Genomic DNA, 19521 nt, shown 5'->3' with positions numbered 1-19521 from the left:
GAAACTTACAAAAAGTACAGACCAGATGTTGGTTATGTTTCTTTTTAAAATATATATATATATTTTTTCTTCATTAACACAACTGTTAGATTTGGACAAACTCTGAAGAAGAGGAGGATAAACAGAGTGAATTCAAGCTCGCCTCTCCTTTGCGCCTTCTTCCTTCCTTTTTAGTTTTTTGTTTCTTGCAGGTACTTTCTTGGCCATGATCCATGTGGGACGCACCAGGCTAAGTTCCTGGGGATGGTAATATGATACAAAAGCAAACAAGACATAGATGTTTATCTTCAAAGAGTTTGCATTCTAGTGAACTTGGAGATTGTCCCTACCCGAGTTCAAATCACCATCTTCGAAAGGATGGTGAGCTCAAGTGTAGTGCCGGGGAAAGTCAATAATATCGGAAGGCTCCAATCTGAGGACAAAGGGCCAGAAAGCGTGATCTGGATTAGATGGGTCCCAGAATTCTAAATGATGTAGCCTGTCTGGGTTGCTGTGAGGACCTGAAGCAGGCCCATCCCTGAATAAGTATAAATGTTATTTACAAGAAATACAGAAGGAGGGGAGAACCCACCTGAGTGCCTGGAGATTCAGAGACTGAAATATGAAACTTTGGGGACCAGAGATTGTCTCTGTTACAACTACTGCACTTCGCTATTATACCGAGAAACCAACCACAGATAATATGTAAATGAATGGGTGTGGCTATGTTCCAATAAAACTTGATTTACAAAAGCCCACAATAGGTTATAGTTGGCCAATTCCTGCTGTAAAGCTCAGTAGGTCACCTAGCCACATGCAGAATGCATTAGGCTGCAGCTCACGGGCTACATGACGGTCCTCACTCTAGATGCACCAACCTTACTTGCTGGTGGGGAGACTCCTGCCAGTCACCTGCCAGATTGGGTTTTCATTGGTGCCGCTCTGGGGCAGGGCTGAGGCTGCAGCCAGGAGGGGGGAGGCAAGTAGGAACTGATAGATAAAGCTGGAAAGGGCGAGAATGATGGGATCTCCAGAACCAGACTAAGGAGTTCAGGCCTGGTGTGCACTATATCAGAAAATACCATGAAATCAACCTCATGAGATCAATTTTTCTTTTAATTTAAAGTTTGGAGGAAAATTCCAGAAGAGGGAAAGAATGTTGCATTTTCTTCCCTCCTCCTCCCCCTATCATCATATAAACATTTATTGTCCATATTTATTTGACTTAAAAAAGAAGCGTCCAGGCCTTCAGCACTGCTAGGTTTTTCCTGAACTACCCAAATCTCCTCCTAATACCGGGCAGGCTTCTCTCCCCTGCTTCGTTAGGGAAACTGGGCTCAGGAGAGACACGGAAAGATGAGAAGACCAGACTGGTTGATTACTGGTGTCCTTTCTGTGTAAGACTTTATAACCTTTGGAAAATAGAGAGATGTTGGGAGGAGAGTCACCTTCCCATTAAACTATCATGAAATGATGATGATCTAGAAATAAAAATAAAGGGTCTGGGATTATTCAGCGCAATGAAGAAAAGACTGGCAGTGAGGGGGTAAAACATAAATGTATAATGGGGTAAAGGGCAGCTGGCAGTGACAGACCCTTCCCCGGGTCTGGAAGGCCTTGCCTAGTACCTCCTTCTCGAATGCTGACTCCTGCCATCATCCTCCTGTTCTCTGTGCTGCAACCATCTTCTTTCTGGAAGCCAACATCAGGTGTTCTGGTGATTTCTTCCCCACTGTTCTAGTTAAAATGTTACCTCTTCCACAAGGCAGTCTCAGCTCATGCAATCTAAGGATTTTATTTATTTATTTGAGAGAGAGCGATCATGAGCAGGGGCGGGGTTAGAGGGAGAATCAGACTCCCTGCAGAGCGGGGAGACCAATGCAAGACTCAATTCCGGGTCCCTGGGATCATGACCTGAGCCAAAAGCAGACAGTTAACTGACTGAGCCACCCAGGTGCCCATCAGCTCACCCAATTTGAACAGCTTCCCACACTCCCTGCCTCCAAAGACAATCCCACTGCCCCCTTCACTATATGCGTGGCATTTATCACCATTGGAAATGACCTTCATTTGTTTGCTGTCTCCCTTCTCTCACTAGAAGGCGGATTCCACAGGAACATCGACCTTTGTCTGTTCCATTATCACTAACTCTTCAGTACCCAGAATGGTACCTGCTTATAGTAGGTGCTCATTAAACGTTTTCGAGAAGACTGAGTGACTTAAATGGGAAAGGGGTAGAAGAATAGGTGCAGTGATTGTAATTCTGTTGATGATGGCGGTGGCGAGATACGGAATTCTTTCATGTCGTGCTTTGCTAGTTTTATATAAATTAGTTATCTACGGTGAGGGCTGATAAATCCTGAGATGGATGCTGAGAAAAGTTGTATACTTTCTTTCTTTTCATTAAAAAAAATACAACCCGGGGCGCCTGGGTGGCACAGCGGTTAAGCGTCTGCCTTTGGCTCAGGGCGTGATCCCGGCGTTATGGGATCGAGCCCCACGTCAGGCTCCTCTGCTGTGAGCCTGCTTCTTCCTCTCCCACTCCCCCTGCTTGTGTTCCCTCTATTGCTGGCTGTCTCTATCTCTGTCAAATAAATAAATAAAATCTTAAAAAAAAAAAAAATACAACCCGACATCTTAAATTCTCCTTTGCGTAGGCTAGCACTATAATTTGGAGGCAAGGAAACCATGTCCCAAGATTCTGAAAAATCATACATGTGGTAGCTTATCTTCATGCTTCTCAGGGTGGCTGTCTTGACTGTAATATATATGAGATATATATTAATTATTAATATATAAAAATATAATTTATATGTATAACAATTAATATAATCTCTTATATTTGGGTATTATATATATATTTGGCTATTCCATTGTAGGATGATGACTTGGAAACGGATGTGAACAAGCTGAGTTCCAAACCTGGTCTTGACCGACCCGAAGAGGAGCTGATGCAGTATGAGGCGATGTGTCTTGAGCTCTCCTGTAGCTTCGAGGTAGGGCATATGCCGTGGTTCTGCTCCCTGGTGATACATGATGGATTCTTTGCAGAACCTGAGAGGCCAAGCAGGAGGTCTCCAGATGGAGAGCATTGCTCATCATTAGCAGTCTGCTTCTGGGGTCTTTCTGGGAGAAAGACAGAAGGCTAAGCAAAATGTGAAAAAGGTGGCTGGGCTGGATGTATGTCGGACACCTGGCACCGAGATGGAAATCGGATGACCGTACACATCACCACCTATTGTCTGGGGGACCAAAGTGCCTTGTCCTCACGTCCTGAAAATGCACTGAAAATTCCTGATGATTTATTGTTCCGCTGCACAGTGGGCAAGTTGTACTAGATGGCTTTCTGAAGGTGGCCAGTCTGATTCCAGGGTTTTTTGTTAGTAGAAACAAATCGAGAACCTTACTCCTGGTGATGTAGTGGCTACTTGCTGCTCCCACTACTATTGCTGTTGTCAAGATTTTAGACCTGCCTTTGGATCTGTTATTTTCCTATGACTCTTAATATATCATGAATTTGCCCACCTCTAAGGGTACCACCTAATCCCATGGAGAAAGGAGGCTGTATATTCTGTTTTACTCCAGAAAGCCGAAGGGGATCTGTAGGTAAAAATTTCAGGGAAGGGAATTTCAGTCAGCGTGAGGAAGACTTTTGCTTAAAAATTATCAGAATGATCCTCAAATGAAAGGCGCTGCCTTGGGGTGTCATGATAACCCTGTAAATAAGTTTGTCCAACCAGGCTGTAGCTTTTTGGGTGCTCCAGAGGGTATTTGTGTGCTGTATGGAATTGTACTAGACCCACCCAATGCCCCTTCCAAACATGAATTTCTGTGATTCTACCATTTATTTGATTCTTGAAGCTTAGCCTTTTCTTGTCTGACCTTGGAAAAAGCTTTCTAATTTACAGGATTTATGCTTAACTCTGTGCCCAGCAAGTGAGGACAGGGGTCAAGTTGTATTTTCTACAAGGAAGGAAACACTGACGTATTCTTTTCCTTTTTAAACCTGAAGGAACTCGAGTCTAAATCTGGAGATGATTTGAACTTTGAAGAGACTCCGGATGCCAAGCACTACCACATTCCGACTGCGACCTCCCCAAAGCAGCATTGTTTGACTAAGGACCAAAGCTCCTGGGGGCCAGATAGAAAAGACATGGTCCAGACTTCTCTTCTGAGCATGGTGAAGATGGGGAGGTCCACCATGCATCCAACCTCCAAAAGAGGCCCTGGGATGAATGCATACCAAAATATGCAATCAAATGGTCTTGGGATAGATTCTTCTGGAAAAGATATCCCTGACAGTCAAGCTTTCCTCAAACAGGATGCTTGGGATATAGACATGATTTCTTGCCCAATGATGAGTGCCTCCTTCTCCAATTCTGCTAGGCCTACAGAAACTGTTGAAGTAATAGATAAGCTTCTGCAGACACATCCCAAGCATATCCCCTTCCATGACCCCTTTCTTTATATGGCCAAAGCCAGAAGAACCAGATCTGTGGCTGACTTCAAGAGGATGGCATTTCCTGACCTCTGGGGTCACCGTCCACCCCTCTCTCCTCAGTCAGTGCTGGAGCGCAAATGTGGAGTCCAAAGGTGATGGTGCTGCTGATTTGGAAGCTATATTTTTTCTCTTTAATATTTTAATAGGCAGAATGGTTTGTATAGAGAGTTCTGCTATCTTAGGAAAAGTGAGAATCTGTCAGGAGCGTGTTCAAATCCTTTGGGAAGCTTCTGCCAAACACAGAAGCTTGCCTCCCTACCCGAACATGTCAGAACTAAGTGTGGGACAGCGGCAGGCATGTGTTCCAGAAAGAATCCCAACGATTCTAGGGCAACCCCATATCCCAGAACGCATTGCAGATCATAGCAGGGAAAGACAACCCAGTTTCTCCAAATATTGGGATCATTCCTCAAAGGAAGGTTCTCAGAAAAAAAAAATCAGTGTGGATTATTTGGGAGCTTTTTTTTTTTTTAAATTCCCTGTAAATTGGTATCTGATCTCTTGTTGATGAAAGGAGGTGGTGTACCCCCATCTCATAGTCCCAACGTTATAAAACCTGGCTTGGCTGGGAGAGTAGTTCTGCTATATCACTAAAGATTGTAAGGAAAATACACATTCTCCAGGGTAGAAACTTTGGGTGATGGGTTATTCCCAGAATGACAGAAAGGGAGCTTTTCCTTTGGATCAACATAGTGAGATTAAAATGTAAATGGCTAAAGCCAAGGAAAAAGGATTTTCCCTGGAAAACAAACAAACTAACATTGAGTATGCATATTCTAAGTCAATGGAGCAAAGCCTGCATACCAGAAGGTTTCATGAACTTATTTACCATTTCATTAGCAAATTGATGGTGGATCCCAAGAGCTGCTCCGACTTGGGCTCCTGCTGACATCTCTTTGCAGGTTATCTCCATTCGCAAGTTCCTGAGAGACAGGGGCACAGGGGCTGGCCCAGCAACACTTCCCCCCGTGACAGAGCATCTTTCCCCTTGAGTCCAGGCCTTATGTCTACCTCCCTTCTCCTTCTCCCACTCCACCCAAAGAACATAGATTGGAAATTCAAGGAGGAAATCTGAAAGATCCCTTGGGCTTCCTTCTGTCCTCTTACTGAAACTTCCTGAATGTGGGTGTTTCTCAGACAGAAGATTGACCTTTTTTTTCCAGAGACGACAGAACCCAAGGACTATAAATGACCCAAGAGTTTAGAGGCTTACTGAAGCCTCCCAGGCCTCGAGGATGTTAACAGTCAACAATCTTGGGGTGCCTGGGTGGCTCAGTTGTTAAGCTTCTGCCTTCGGCTCAGGGCGTGATCCCAGAGTTCTGGAGTTGGGCTCTTCCGCTGGGAGGCTGCTTCTTCCTCTCCCACTCACCCTGCTTGTGTTCCCTCTCTCGCTCGCTGTCTCTCTCTGTCAAATAAATAGAATCTTTAAAAAAAAAAATCCTGAAGTCTTCCTCAAAAATTGTCTCTATGCAAAGGACCCTCTTACTCTCACAACCAAAACCTTTGGAGTCCATTAGTCCAAATGCTCTTGAAAAAATTCCCCTTTGGGTCAAGAATCATCCAATTAAAACCTGGCATCAGTGTATCCTACATTCCTGGTGCTCAGTGTAGTTTCCTTTTTTGATAAAGAAAAAAAAGGAAGGAGAGGCAGTGCTTTTTCCACTCTTTTAGCCCCAGGTTGGGGGCATTATTAAGTTTTCTTTCATAATTCTCTGATGATTCCCAAGGCCCTTCCCAGATGACTGTAGGATGGATGGGGTAAGGAGTGAGAGCCAACCCTGAAAATGTTTCCAATTTTCCTTTGCAGGATCAAGATATTTGAGGATGTCCGGAGGCTCATCCAGCCAAGTGATGTTATAAATAAAGTCGTCTTCAGCTTAGATGAGCCTTGGTAGGTGGTCTTGAGTATCTGGAATGTGGAAGATGGGGGCGGAGTGTGGAATATCCTCTTAACGACATGAAAATAAGTGTGTTTTATGTTAGTAATCCATCCCTTCTCCCCGAAACGCGATGAGAAGTCATATTGAAGAATCTGTAAGAAAAAGCTTATCTCTAAGAAATGTCAGGCTATGCCCAAGAATAGCAGTAACGCATGTGTTCATGTGTTTCCTATTTCATTACAGGCCTTTGCAAGACACCACTTCCGACTGCTTGAGGTTCTCCTCCAAGTTTGAGTCCGGAAATCTTCGCAAAGCCATCCAAGTGCGTGAGTAAGTAAGGAAACCCACAAACGTAGCTCCTGGCAGCTTAATGGAGCGGGTCGTGCCTCTCTCCGCCCTCCTCTCGGTACAGTGGTCTCACATTTGTCGTTTGAAGTCAGCCATGGCTGGAGTTGCCCCAAGAACTGGCAGACACTACACATGTTTTTCCTCTCAGAGTCCATTGCTACACATTTACGGGCACACCACTAGGGGACTCACTAACTGATGTCACAGCAAATTGCAACTAGAGGTGAAGGTTATGAATATACCTGTATTCCGTATAATGGCTCCCTCCTTGGGTGCAGGAGTCCTTTGGCTGGGATGTTTGTACTTACGCTGATGCTGGGGCTGTTTCCATTGACACAGCAGGGTACGTGGGGTCCTCTGGTCCAATAACTTTTCACGTCTGTTGCTCCCACAGCTGTGTATCTGTAAGTGGTGAGAACACGGGGCTCCCCATGGAGAAGTGTGTTACTCTCTGTTCAAGGACATGCGTAGTGCCATGCCTCTCTAGCAGAATGTCTCAATGAGCTCTTGTTACTAGAAAAATATTTCACAGGCAAGAAAAGTCTAGGACTGTACAAACTAAAAAGGGGGAGAGGGCACAAAACAAAAATTTTCAGTGCAGAAGAGACGGCTATGTTATCATTCTTCCCTTGATACCAGTGTGGACTCTATTTGTCATATGCCAAAAATCAGGATTTGTCACCCGTCTTCTCTAGCTGAACTCCCGAGGATGGCAGTCCAGAACAGTTAACGGTATGTGGGGGTCACAGACTCTGGAATCAGAATGCCGGGGCCACCTCACCCCTTTCCCACCAGGACACTTTGAACAATTACCTGACTCTACTCCATGCTTTTTTTTCCTCACCCAGAAAATGGGGACAGCGATGGCACCTACATCATAGGGACTTTTTTCCGAGATGTAGCTAAAAACACATCACGCTCTTAGAATAGTGTCTGGCACGCTCAGTCCGCGTGAGCACGTCTTCAGGGAGGTATATACACCACAGCCAGAGCTCAGGACTTCAGATAGACTGGCCTGTTTTGTATCTATCTGAGGAGTCGTTTTTGGAATTCTTTTTTTTTTTGGCAGGGGGCAGGTGAGCCGTGATCCTTTTCTGTTTGTTTGTTTTATACATGAAATATTTCAAGGAAGCCCGACATATAAAACAAATACAAGTTGAGCTACGTGGGCTGAAGAAGAGAACGGCAGTTCTGTTAACATTCCTTCTCAGCCTTCTTCTCTTTCTGTTGCCAGCTCAGTTCCTACGTCTTGCGATGGCTCCTGCTTTTATTACTCCGTTTCTCTTTATATCATGTTTAAGGGATGTGGGAAAGAAAACCTAATCAGGAGTCCCCTGGGGGGGGCAGTGGTCAGTCCATGATGCGTCTGCACTGCTGGCCTTGCTCTGGTCTCTCTCTCTCTCCGTATATCTGCCTTTGGCCGGAGTCTAGAATCCTAAACCAATCAGTTATGGTCGGGGTAATGGAGTCCGAAGACAGAAAACAAACCTACAGGTATAGGCAAGGAGTTTTGATGATCAGTGTTTGGAGAGGAGACCATTTGAGGGCTGTAGTCTTTCTGGATTTGTCCTTATGGGCGTCACTCGGGGGATTATGCTTCGTTCGTTGTATGTTGGGCTCGATGGTTCAAGTGAGATGCTTAGAGTGACAGTGTGAGCAGTGGGTCTCTATCAGGTAGCTCTGCTCTGCTCTGCTATGCCTTCTGCAAAGCCTCCCCCCCCTTCCAGAAATCTCACTGTACTGCTTCTCAGGGGTCCATAGTGGCAGAGTGTGAACAGATCAGGGCAAAAACATCACCCTTCCTAGAGGAGCAACTCAAAGAACATGCCAAGGGGATGGAGCAGTCATATTTTTGAAAATATAATATATTGATAATAATGTTGAAGTCAAAACTGCATTGTTAATTTTGTTGCTACAGCTCAAAAAATTGGTTATTTTTGCAGATAGTAATGGAGAGGGGACCCACAGGAGTTGCCTAGGGCACTGGAAATGTCCTATGTCTTGATCTGGGTAATTGCCAGAAATGTCCAGATGATTTTTTTAAAATTCACTGAGTTGTACACTTAAAAATTTGTGCACTTTACTGCATGTAAGTTAAATCAATGAAAACGGGACAAAATGAACACACAACTCCTGTATTGCCGGCCTAATTCATGTTTGTTGCTTTGCTGGGGGCTTATCTATATGATACCACTTAATCTTTACAAACAGCACCGCAAGTAGGCACTATTTCCATTTTCCGTACGAGGAGGCTGAGCCCCAAAGTAATGTGCAGCATCAAATAGTAATGAGCTACACAACCAGATATGATTGAATTTTCTCTGGGATACAGCACACTTGCATTTTTCCTGCCAGAGAGAAAACTCATCCCAGGTTAATAAAAAGATGCGCTGTGGCTGTGTAACTGATTTTCCTAATACCAAGAGCCTGTTCCCCTCTCCCCACATTTCTGTAGCCCATGTGTCCAATTTTGTGAGATGAGCACAGTCACTGTAACTTACCAGCCCGCTGAGATCCCGGGTCTTAGATCCGTCCTCTGGAACCCGAGGTGTGTAGCTTCTCGGTGTTGGACGGCCCTTTGAAGACCCGTAGCCCTCCAGTCTTGCTTCTGACTTTGCAGGCGGGAGTACGACTTGCTGGTCAACGCTGACGTCAATAGCAGCCAGCACCAGCAGTGGTTCTACTTCTGGGTGAGCGGCATGAGAGCCGGCGTCCCTTACCGCTTCAACATCATCAACTGTGAGAAGCCCAACAGCCAGTTTAATTACGGTATGAGCTCTTGGGCTAACACCCAAGATCTTCTAGACCTTCTAGAAGTTCTAGACGCTAGATCTTCTGGCTAACACCAGGAATGATACCCCTCTGTGATGGATTGGCTTATTACTGGAAGCCCTGTTTGGGTTCCCAAAGGGTTTGAAGTTGAGATGAGTGTCTTGGTTGCCACATGGGGCAAGATGGTGGGCAAACTATGGAAGACTGCCACTATGGAAGGCAAGCTGGAAGTCATGCCTGCCATTCCATTACTTCCTGACGGCCTCGCCCCACCTTGAACTGTTGGAGGCCCATGAGAACCTCTCATTTATTCCTTCTCTTCATCGCCTAAATCCCACAGCAGCAAATATATTGATCTATTTGTCCCAGAAGGGAAAACAGCCCGGTCCAATTGGACAGCACTGACTTACACTTTCAGAAAATATGGGGAAAGTTCAAAGTCTCCAGAACACTTGTTGCCATGTTGGAGGAGGAATTCAAGGGACAAAGTGACTGGAAGCCCGCATTTACTTTGAACGTTTCCAGGAATGGAAAATTCTGCATGTTGTTGTTGGATCATATACTAATTTATTTTATTTTATTTTATTTTTTTTTAAAGATTTTTTTAAAAATTTATTTGACAGAGACAGCCAGCGAGAGAGGGAACACAAGCAGGGGGAGTAAGAGAGGAAGAAGCAGGCTCCCAGCGGAGGAGCCTGATGTGGGGCTCGATCCCATAACGCCGGGATCACGCCCTGAGCCGAAGGCAGACACTTAACGACTGCGCTACCCAGGCGCCCCTCATATACTAATTTATTGAGCAGATTTGAGTAAGGAATATATGTTCCCATATCTCTAGGTCTGAGCACAGGGTGCTGCCTCTATTCTATATTGACTAAATAGATTCTTGCTGGTGTAGAAAGAAAAAATACGAACCCTGACTCTTGGATTTGTTCTGTGTGGCTGTTGGAACAAGTGGTCACAAACTTGGTGGCTTAAAACAAGACACATTTACTCTTACAATTCTAGAGTCTACAGGTCCAAAATCAGTTTCACCGGGCTACAGTGAAGTTTCTGGAAGGGCCATGCCCAGTGGAGCATCTAGGGGATTTTGTTTGTTTGGTATTTTTTCCCCAGTGTTTAGAGCTATGTTCCTTGCATCCCTTGGCTCATGGCCCCTTCCTCCATCTTCAAAGCTGGCAGCGTAGCACCTCGCAATCTCCCTCTGCCTCAGTCACATTGCTTCTCCTGCACAAATTGCTGTCTGCCTCCCACCTAAAAGGACATAAGTGATTGCATTTAGGGCCCACCAGGATAATCTCTCCATCTCAAAATCCTTAATTTAATTACATCTATGAAATCGCTTTCACCATATAAGACACCATTCACAGGTTCCAGGGATTAGGACCTGGATATCTTGGAGGGCCATGATTCAGCCCATCACAGTACCCTTTCCCTTTTCTCTTTCCCCAGAAATTTATATATATATATATAAATTTATATATATATATATAAATTTATATATATATAAAATTTATATATATATATATATAAATATATATATATATATGATGTGGGGTTTAGGGGCAAAGGAAGAGGGAGAGGGAAAGAGATAATCTTAAGCAGGCTCCATGCTAAGCTTGGAGCCTGACACTCGATCTCATGATCCTAATGATATGACCTGAGTCGAAATCAAGAGTCCCGACACTTAACTGACTGAGCCACCCAGCGCCCCTCCCCAGTGATTAATCCTGACTTTGTTCTTGCAGGGATGCAGCCAACTCTGTATTCTGTGAAGGAGGCACTTCTTGGCAGACCCACCTGGATACGGATGGGCTACGAAATCTGTTATTACAAGTAAGTTAGGATGTTGCTAGCTTCCTTTTCTCTGCTCTTGTATTCTTTCTCAATTTCCTGCTCTTCTGTGTTGATCTGAGAAACCTCAGCCATCCATCCATGTCCCAATGGCAAACGCCCTGCCCTTCAGAAGCACAAGCATGTTAAATGGCACCCACAGTAGAACCCAAGAAATCTTTTGATTTTTCAGAGAAGTCACCTGTCCTCACTTCAACACATTAAAACCCTTAGACCTTGTTGTTGGATGTTAGAACCTGTACAGACGTAACCTGTGATTAGTTCATCAAGCCTCCGTTCTTTACCTCTTTCCGTGTATCTCAGTGAACAAAAAATCCGAGATGTTCTGGCCTATTCTTACTCATCCTATGCCTCAGTTTTCCAAAGCAGATGGGAGTGGATATGTGACAGGTGCACTTAAGTAACTGTTCCTCCACAGCAAGATGATCTTTTGGGAAAAAAAAAAATAAAAGAGGGAGCATTTCCACAGTTCATCTTCAACCCTTGATCGGTAGGCAGTTTCATCAATTTAGTCTGTAAAGTTGTAAATGAAATCTAAGTTATCCGTATCTTTTGATAAAAGAAATGGATTCCCAACCCATGAATTGCTCATTTGTGCATTTTCTTTTGGTGGAAAATAAAATACAGATTCATAAGAAAGAAAAAGGACGGGAACTGTTAGGACAGGCAAGAAATATGTAATTCATTATTAGCTCATTGCTAGTTTCTTATAAAAACTGATAGGCTACCATTTGTTTTATTGGATAAAGCAAGTTGTATCTCTTTCTGATATTGCAAGAGGGCCCTAAGAAAAGTATTATCAGACGTTCTAGCGTTTAGGATTGTTATTGATATCACAAAGAAAGAGAATATATACTCTTATGCCTTTTGGCTTTTGAGACTGAGGACAGGAACGCTCAGAGAGCAACATCATTCCTAACCTTTCCTATCTATCAGACACAAAAGCAAAAATCACCATAGAGATAAGTGCTGTCTACAAAACACAGAGCTGGGCTGACTTACAGTTTGTAATTAAAGAGTTGGCAGTCTTCAGTCCTTGATGTATTTGGATATGGACCTGGGTGGTATTTTCATTATATTCTTTAGAACAATAGCAAAATATTACGATTTTGTTGGTTTTCCATTCCCCTATATGGCAATTTCTCTCTGACCTCCATATCTAGAAACTGTCAGGATCTTTTCATGTTCCAAAGAGGTTGAGACTAAAAACCATCTCAAAGTGGTAGAAGCCAACAACTTCAGGGAAAAACAGCAAAAGCCTAAATTTTGAACCTTGGTGTGTCCTGTGAAAATAGTAACCCTAATAAATGTGAAAGATCCAGCTTTCTGCCTGCTTGGCTCTGGAACTTGTAAGAGACTGGACAAATACAACATTCAGTATTGTCTCCCAGCTGAGTAGAACTGTCCCTGGAAGCTGTCCCTCTGGGAGGTGGGAAGTAAGGAGCAGACTTGCAGGGACTAAGCATCTGCCAAAAAAAGGGAAGGAAGAAAGAAGCCCCACATCCAAAAACAAAGGCGAGCCAAAGTTAATGTTAATAGCTGTTAGATTCATTAAAAAGACAATTGTTATGTGATTAAAGAGCAACAGAGGGGTAACATGAAAACCATGAATGTGTAATGTAATTCATTTTTCATATTGCAGTCATGAATACAGCAGAGATGAGTGGATAAGATTGCTACATTGTAACGTAGTTTGTTTTACAATTATTCATCACACTATGTTAACATATTTCTAATAACGTGATTTAACAACAGTTTAGATGTGTGTATCTCTATTCAACCACAGCTCAGGACCCCTCTGCCTACTGTAGAATGCCTTAGATTGTAGAACATATTTCTCCCTCTTTACCCATCACAGTCTTTGAGTTGATTTGCTCTAGAAGATGTGTTTGTTTCACGCTTGCCTTTATTCTCTCCGGTGCATTAATTTGAGAGAACTTCACCTGCTTATTTCTCTGTCTCCAGCATATCATCAGAAACTCAGAAGTTCTATTTCTAGTGTGCTGTTAAGTTCCCAGATTTAGTGCCATGTTCTGAAGGAGGGGCGAGGGTGCTCATTGTGCCTGAGTACATATACGGAAGGGCACAGGAGAAAAAGACACTCGGAGGAATGGGATTTTCATTTCCTTCGAAAAGAGACAGCAGTGGTGATCAGTTAAGGATGTGAGCTGACAGCTTCATGGGTCTGATTGTCATCAGTTAGAAAGTGGTCTCCTGCCTGTTTTGGTAAGATATAGTCATGTGTGTTCTTTTAATATAGATTTGTTCATAAATTATTTTAATCAGTTACATATGCATTATTATACTAATATGTTATGTACATTAGAAAACATGCAAAGAGTTAAAATTATAAATGCTGAGAAAAAGATGGAACAAATAATAATTGTAAATATCTACCCAGTTATATCTTTATTCTCTTGATAACTCAGGACATACTGTACCCTTAGGGGTTCCCATGAAAAATACAGTTATCAATAGCCTTTTGCATAATTTTGAAAGATTTTGGTTAATTTGCCAGATCTAATTAGCTAGATCTAATTTGTCAGAATCTTTGAGAAAGAGCTAGCGGGAAAAGTAGGGAAGATAGGCCCTGTCCATTCTTCCATTTTTGGGGGGTCTTTAGTGTTTGAAATTTAATGTTACCCTCAATTCTATGGCTTCTAAGCAAAATAAACAACAACAACAACTAACAGTCTATATTGTGAGGTTTAGTTTAATTTAGGAAATATAATCTGTCAATCCACTTAGGTAAGCTTCTGCAAACTTAACTACCTTGCCAGAAGTTAAAAGCAAAAGAATAAGGGAGGTGTGGAGCTCTTCCCATACAGCAGTCGGTACTCAGCTTCCTGACACATGAAAATCAGAAACGTAAAATGCAATGCCTTGTTCGTATTCAGCTCTGGAACACAACAGACAAGAATGGCTAAGATGGCTCTCCTGTATTTTGCTTTATAATTCGGCATCACATCAGGTTGCCTTGGACAGCATACGGACGGCAGTGTCAATCCCCATATTAAACCTTAAGACAACTGAATTTCTTTCTTAGTACCTAGATCATACCACATTTGAGGAAAAATTCTAATATTTTCTCCTGTGCACAACTGACCATCTCGCCCTTCTCCCTGGAATGCCCTCTCCTCCTCCATCCCATCCCCCTCTCCCACCCACCTTGCAGACCAGTAAGCCAGAAAGTAAAAGGGATCCTCGGGAGGGGAGGACATAAATGAGCACACTCCTTTTTCCATGCCTCTCATAAAAGTAAGCAAGGATACTTTCAGTTGCTGCTTTATTGACTTCCCCATGGCCTGCTTCTCCCTGCAACATACACAGCTTCGCACCTTTCCGAGTCCTTTCCCGGCTCCGGTCTAAAGTAATTTTGCTGCTGAAGGGCAGAGGGAGGGAAGCCGCGTGCTCAGAGTGGCCATGTAATACACAACGGCTGATCTCTTCTGACATTTATCTCCGCTCGTGAGAGGAGATGGAACAGCTCACTCATGAAGATGAATGTCATACACGAGCTCTGCCATCATGCATCCTTCCGAGGGATCTCAGGAGGGAGATTTGGCGTTGTATGGAATATTAGTAACGCTGCAGACACGGGGAAGCCCAGTGGCGTGGCTGCTCTGCCTTATTAGACCCTGTTAAGTGAAATGATGTGCCCTTGTTAAACAGAGCCGGGTCATTATAAGATTATCTACTTCACTCTCTATCTTGGCATTCGCTTATTTCATGCACCCACAGGAAAAAAATGACTTCCCAGCATATTTTTAAGTGCAAATGGAAATAGATTGAGTTCATAACTATGCATTTGTGTACTTTGCTCCTTGCTTCATTGAAGGCTTTATGATTATAAAAGTGTAGATTGGTCCTAAGACAAATGGTTCAGGGAATGGAAAAGCGAAAGGGGGGGAGTCTTTTAACTGGAAGAGCTGGCTCTGCCCGACCCTGGGTATCTTTGACCCAACATGACCTATGTAGGATCCAGCAAATCTGAGAATGCCCTTGATTTTCACCAGGCTCCTTCTCCATCTCGAAGAGCAGATCAAGGAGAAAAAGTTCTTGGAATCAAACTCCCACCACTTATCATCAGTGGTGTGACTGTGGGCGGATTATTGCATCCTCAACCTCCGATTCCTCATCTGTAAAATGGAGCCGATAGTGGATAAGGAAATGAGGAAAAACAGGTGGAAAGTTGAGCACAGTGTCTGATGCATAGTAGATGTTCAGTGAACGTCAGCCATCATCGTAACTAGTAGAAACTTCTTAGTGGCACCGATGACATAAAGAATCAGTGAAATGTTTCATTTTCATGAGCTCTCACCCGTTTTATGTTATATTCCTTCTGTTACTTTAGACTTTTAAGTTTATAAGCAGCCCTGATTTATGAAGACCAAAACTTCACGTTCTTACTGGCTGAATTGGGCCAAAAGACTATCAGTCTTCTTAGTCATTTCCAAGAGACAGATGATATAATAAAAGAGATCTTGGTTTTGGAGTCAGCCCACTCGTGGGGTTGAATTGGGCTTGCCATGCTTTCTGTGTGGAGTTGCTCGAGATGTTTCACCTCCGTGATCCTCAGTTTCCCCATCTGTAGAATGTGTACAGGTATATTTAACCTTAAAAAGACACCAGTAGGATTAGAGGTGGAATACTTCAGGTGTTTTAAGTACTGCCCCTGAAGTCCATGTATTCTACAAACTTTAACTGAACAGCTGCTAAGTCCAGCTCATGTGCCAAGCATGAAGATACACAAATGAATAAGCATAATCCCTGTCATAAAAGGTTACCAGTGAGGGAGAGACAGAGTGTGGTAAGAACTCTGTAAAAGAGCAGATATCAGGGAAGGCTTCCTGGAAGAGGAAACTCTTGGGTTGAGGCTTGAAGGCAGAAGGAGTTGTCTGAATGAGGTAGAAGGAAAGGGTTTTTTTATGAAGGAAGAACATGGGAACCACTTCAGATATAAAGGATGAATATTACTGCTTTGCAAACATCCCTCAGCATGTTCACATCAATATTGGGGAAATAAAAATAGCTTGTTAGAGTATGACTTTATTGTGGACAAGTCGAATTGTTGCAAGCCAAAGGTTTCACTTTAGAGATTTATCAAACAGTTCACTGTGAGAAAGGTGATCTTGGGAAAGCATCGAGGTCCCCGAAGAGGAGACTTTTTGCTATTGGTAGAGTCATCTGGATTTTCCTGCTCCCCATGCATGGCCCCCGGGAGACTCCAGTGGGGAAGCCTGACATTTGCTCTAGGTTCAGCTGGAGTTTTGATCCCAGACGAGGGTTGTCATGGAATCTCCTTTAGCAGAACCTCATCGTAAATGAGGCGATACCCATTTTTAAATCTCAGCAGTCCGCAACCATCCTGGGGAGGGCTGGCTTACCAATGAGGAGTATTTATTTATTTAAAAGAGATTTTATTTATTTTTGCGAGAGAGAAAGAAAGAGAGAGCGAGCATGAGCTGGGGGAGAGGGAGAAGCAGACTCCCCAGGGAGCAGGGAGCCCGATGTGGGACTCAATTCCAGGACCCCGGGATCATGACCTGAGACGAAGGCAGATGCTTAAGCAACTGAGCCACCCAGGCACCCCAGTGAGGAGCTTTTAGTCTTGCCCACAAGATTCTCGCCCATCAAGTTATATAGTGTGTGTGTGTGTGGGGGGGGCTGTGAGAGGGTGGATTTCATACAACCAAAACTGCTGTTCGAATTCTTTACACTTCCCTTAAATCTCTAGAACAGTAGGTCCACAGAAGTTCAAAAACTAAGAATCCTTTTCTCTTTCCATTTCTCTGTCACTTTTCCCTCCCTGGAGTCCGGGTTTGGTTTGAATGGTGGAAAGAGCCTAGGGATGGGGATTCCACATTCTTGCTTTCTCCTCCTTGCTCACTCTGATGGCTCCTGAGGTAAGGCTGAATTTGCTTACGGTGAATGTCCCTGTGACGTGACTTCAGCATAGTGACAAGTATGGTGGAAAGTGGACCAGGAAGCGTGGCTTGTGTCAGAGGAGACCACCACCTTGGCCGACAGAGAAATCGTTTATGCCTGAGGAAAGACGCAGGCTCTGTGTCCCCTCTGTGGGTGAAGAAGTTGGGGACGGAGAGGCTCTAGGTGTTACGTTTCCACCTGCCTTTACCTTCATGAATGTGCATATATGGGGTGTGTGCTCACGCTTGTATGCTTACAGGTGAAGTGCTCTTCCACATTTTGATTGGCGGTCAACATCTTGACCATCTTGATTGGCTCATCTCATGTCTCTTGCGCCGTCGGTGTAGAGAGGTGTAATTGACCAGTACCTGTTGTTCAAGTAGGTGTCAACTGATGAGTGTTTGCAGGGGAGCCTTTTATGAGTGAAATCGGAAAGAAAATAAAACGCAGAGCATATGTGGCTTGCATGCTTTCTGAGCTACCATCTGCTTCTTGACATACTTTCTAATAACCAGAGCCTTAGCTCTGAAGGAAGTACAGAACTTCGGGGAAATATGGGGGAAGGAGACCCAATTAGGTATCAAGATCCAGATGGCACCATGGGTGAAGATGCCTTTTAGAAGTTTCTAGTGCGGGAGTCACAAAGGAAATCAGGTCCTAGTCACGGGATCTAAAAAGTGACAGGGAGAAGCACTTGGGGCTTACATTTTTAGGGGGTAGCCTTCTCTCCCTAGAATGACCAGGTTCCCAGGGTGCTGTGTTGGCAGAAGCTGAGGCAGGAGAAATGTGTCAGGCCATAGTTTGTGGGACTGCCATTCCGGGTTTTATTAATACTGAAAACCCACAAAACCACAAGAAACAAGAAAGTCTGTTTTCTCTTTCTTCCTTTATTGCTTGCCTGATTTTTTGTTTGTTTGTTTGTTTGTTTGGCTTTTGCTTCAGTTGGGGGGTGGCATGTAGGTAGCAAAAAGGCAGAAAAGAATAATCTGTGGGTGTTTTGTTTTTTTTGTTTTTTTTTACATTTTGCAACAACAGAGATTCATTACCTGCTATTTCTTCCCTCTCCCCACCCTTTCCCCCAATAAAACCCCGAAGCACCACGGACAAGTAAGGCAACATTGTAAACGTTCAAAGGTGGAATTACATCTTTTGGTGTCCGGGAGTATTTTGCATCATAATGCAGTCTTGATGATAACATTTCTCAGGAAAGCCTGCACAGCTGCCTCCCCGTCGACAGGCAAGGCGCGGGCATAACTGGCAGCGTGTGGGGAAAATATTGCTTGGAATGTACTTCTGGGTGCAATTTACTTTGATACTGTTCTCTAAAGTATCAAAATTGGTTCTTCATCTTTGACAAAGGAAAATGTGCACTCTGAAGCTATAAGAAGCTGAACCACATTTGGGGTGACAAATGTATTCCTTTGGGAGGCAAGTATTGTATAGTGCAATGAACAAAAGCTTCGCAGACAGACAGATCTGGGTTCAAGTCCCATCCTGACCAGGTTCTAGCCTTGCAACCTTTGACAGATTAATTTTACTAAGCTTTTGTTTCTTTATGCACACAGTGGGTTGTTGCAATGATAACATAAGGTGACGTGTGTTAGGTGTCGAGTTGGAACTCAGTATGTAGTAGTAATGATTATTAACAAAACCACTTGGCAGGTGGAAGGGAAAGGAAGAGCTGAACTCTGTGGGGTCTGGGGAAAGGCAGGGGCTGGGGAATCTCACATTTGGGTATTAAAGTGTATGTCTACGATTGCACCTTGGGATATGCAGAACGATTCACCTATCTGTCTGTTTTCTAGCTCAGTGACTCTGTAGGCTTCATTTTCAGACACAGCAAGGAAAGGCTCATGGCATGTACACCACAATTAGGAGACGGATGGGCCTGGGGTTCCTTAGTGGCTCAGTCGGTTAAGTCTGACTCTTGATTTTGGTTTAGGTCTTGACCTCAGGGTAGTGGGATCGAGCCCTGTGTCGGGCTCCACGCTGAGTGTGGAGCCTGCTTGAGATTCTCTTTATCCCTCTCCCTCTGCCCCTCCCCCCACTTGTGTGTGCTCTCCCTGTCCCTCAAAAACAAAACAAAAAAAAGGAGACAGATGGACCTGCCCAGATGTTGCTGGTTTGGCTCATGACCTGGCAGTTTCCCTGTTTTCTAAATTTCACCCCATAGAGTTTCGAGTGAGGAACATTTTGCCAGTATATAACCTAGCAGGTTTATAGCATCTGGGACCTCTCCCTCATTCTCCCTTCTCCTTT

General features: G+C 43.9%; 1 protein-coding gene across 1 annotated transcript in view; it reads left to right on the top strand.

Annotated features, from left to right (window-relative positions):
• AGBL1 (ATP/GTP binding protein like 1) overlaps window positions 1-19521 on the top strand; it is a 637395-nt gene that overhangs the window by 93702 nt on the left and 524172 nt on the right. Inside the window, exons 9-14 of the mRNA XM_011229612.3 lie at window positions 2859-2975; window positions 3992-4572; window positions 6288-6371; window positions 6604-6690; window positions 9329-9477; window positions 11229-11316. Of these exons, the coding sequence (XP_011227914.2) occupies window positions 2859-2975; window positions 3992-4572; window positions 6288-6371; window positions 6604-6690; window positions 9329-9477; window positions 11229-11316 (1106 nt within the window). The remainder of the gene's footprint in view (window positions 1-2858; window positions 2976-3991; window positions 4573-6287; window positions 6372-6603; window positions 6691-9328; window positions 9478-11228; window positions 11317-19521) is intronic.

This window comes from Ailuropoda melanoleuca, chromosome 9 (genome assembly GCF_002007445.2).
Source record: "Ailuropoda melanoleuca isolate Jingjing chromosome 9, ASM200744v2, whole genome shotgun sequence".
Classification (NCBI taxonomy): Eukaryota; Metazoa; Chordata; class Mammalia; order Carnivora; family Ursidae; genus Ailuropoda; species Ailuropoda melanoleuca.
The sequence above is the reverse complement of the archived record's forward strand: the minus strand, read 5'-3'. Positions and strand labels throughout refer to the sequence as shown.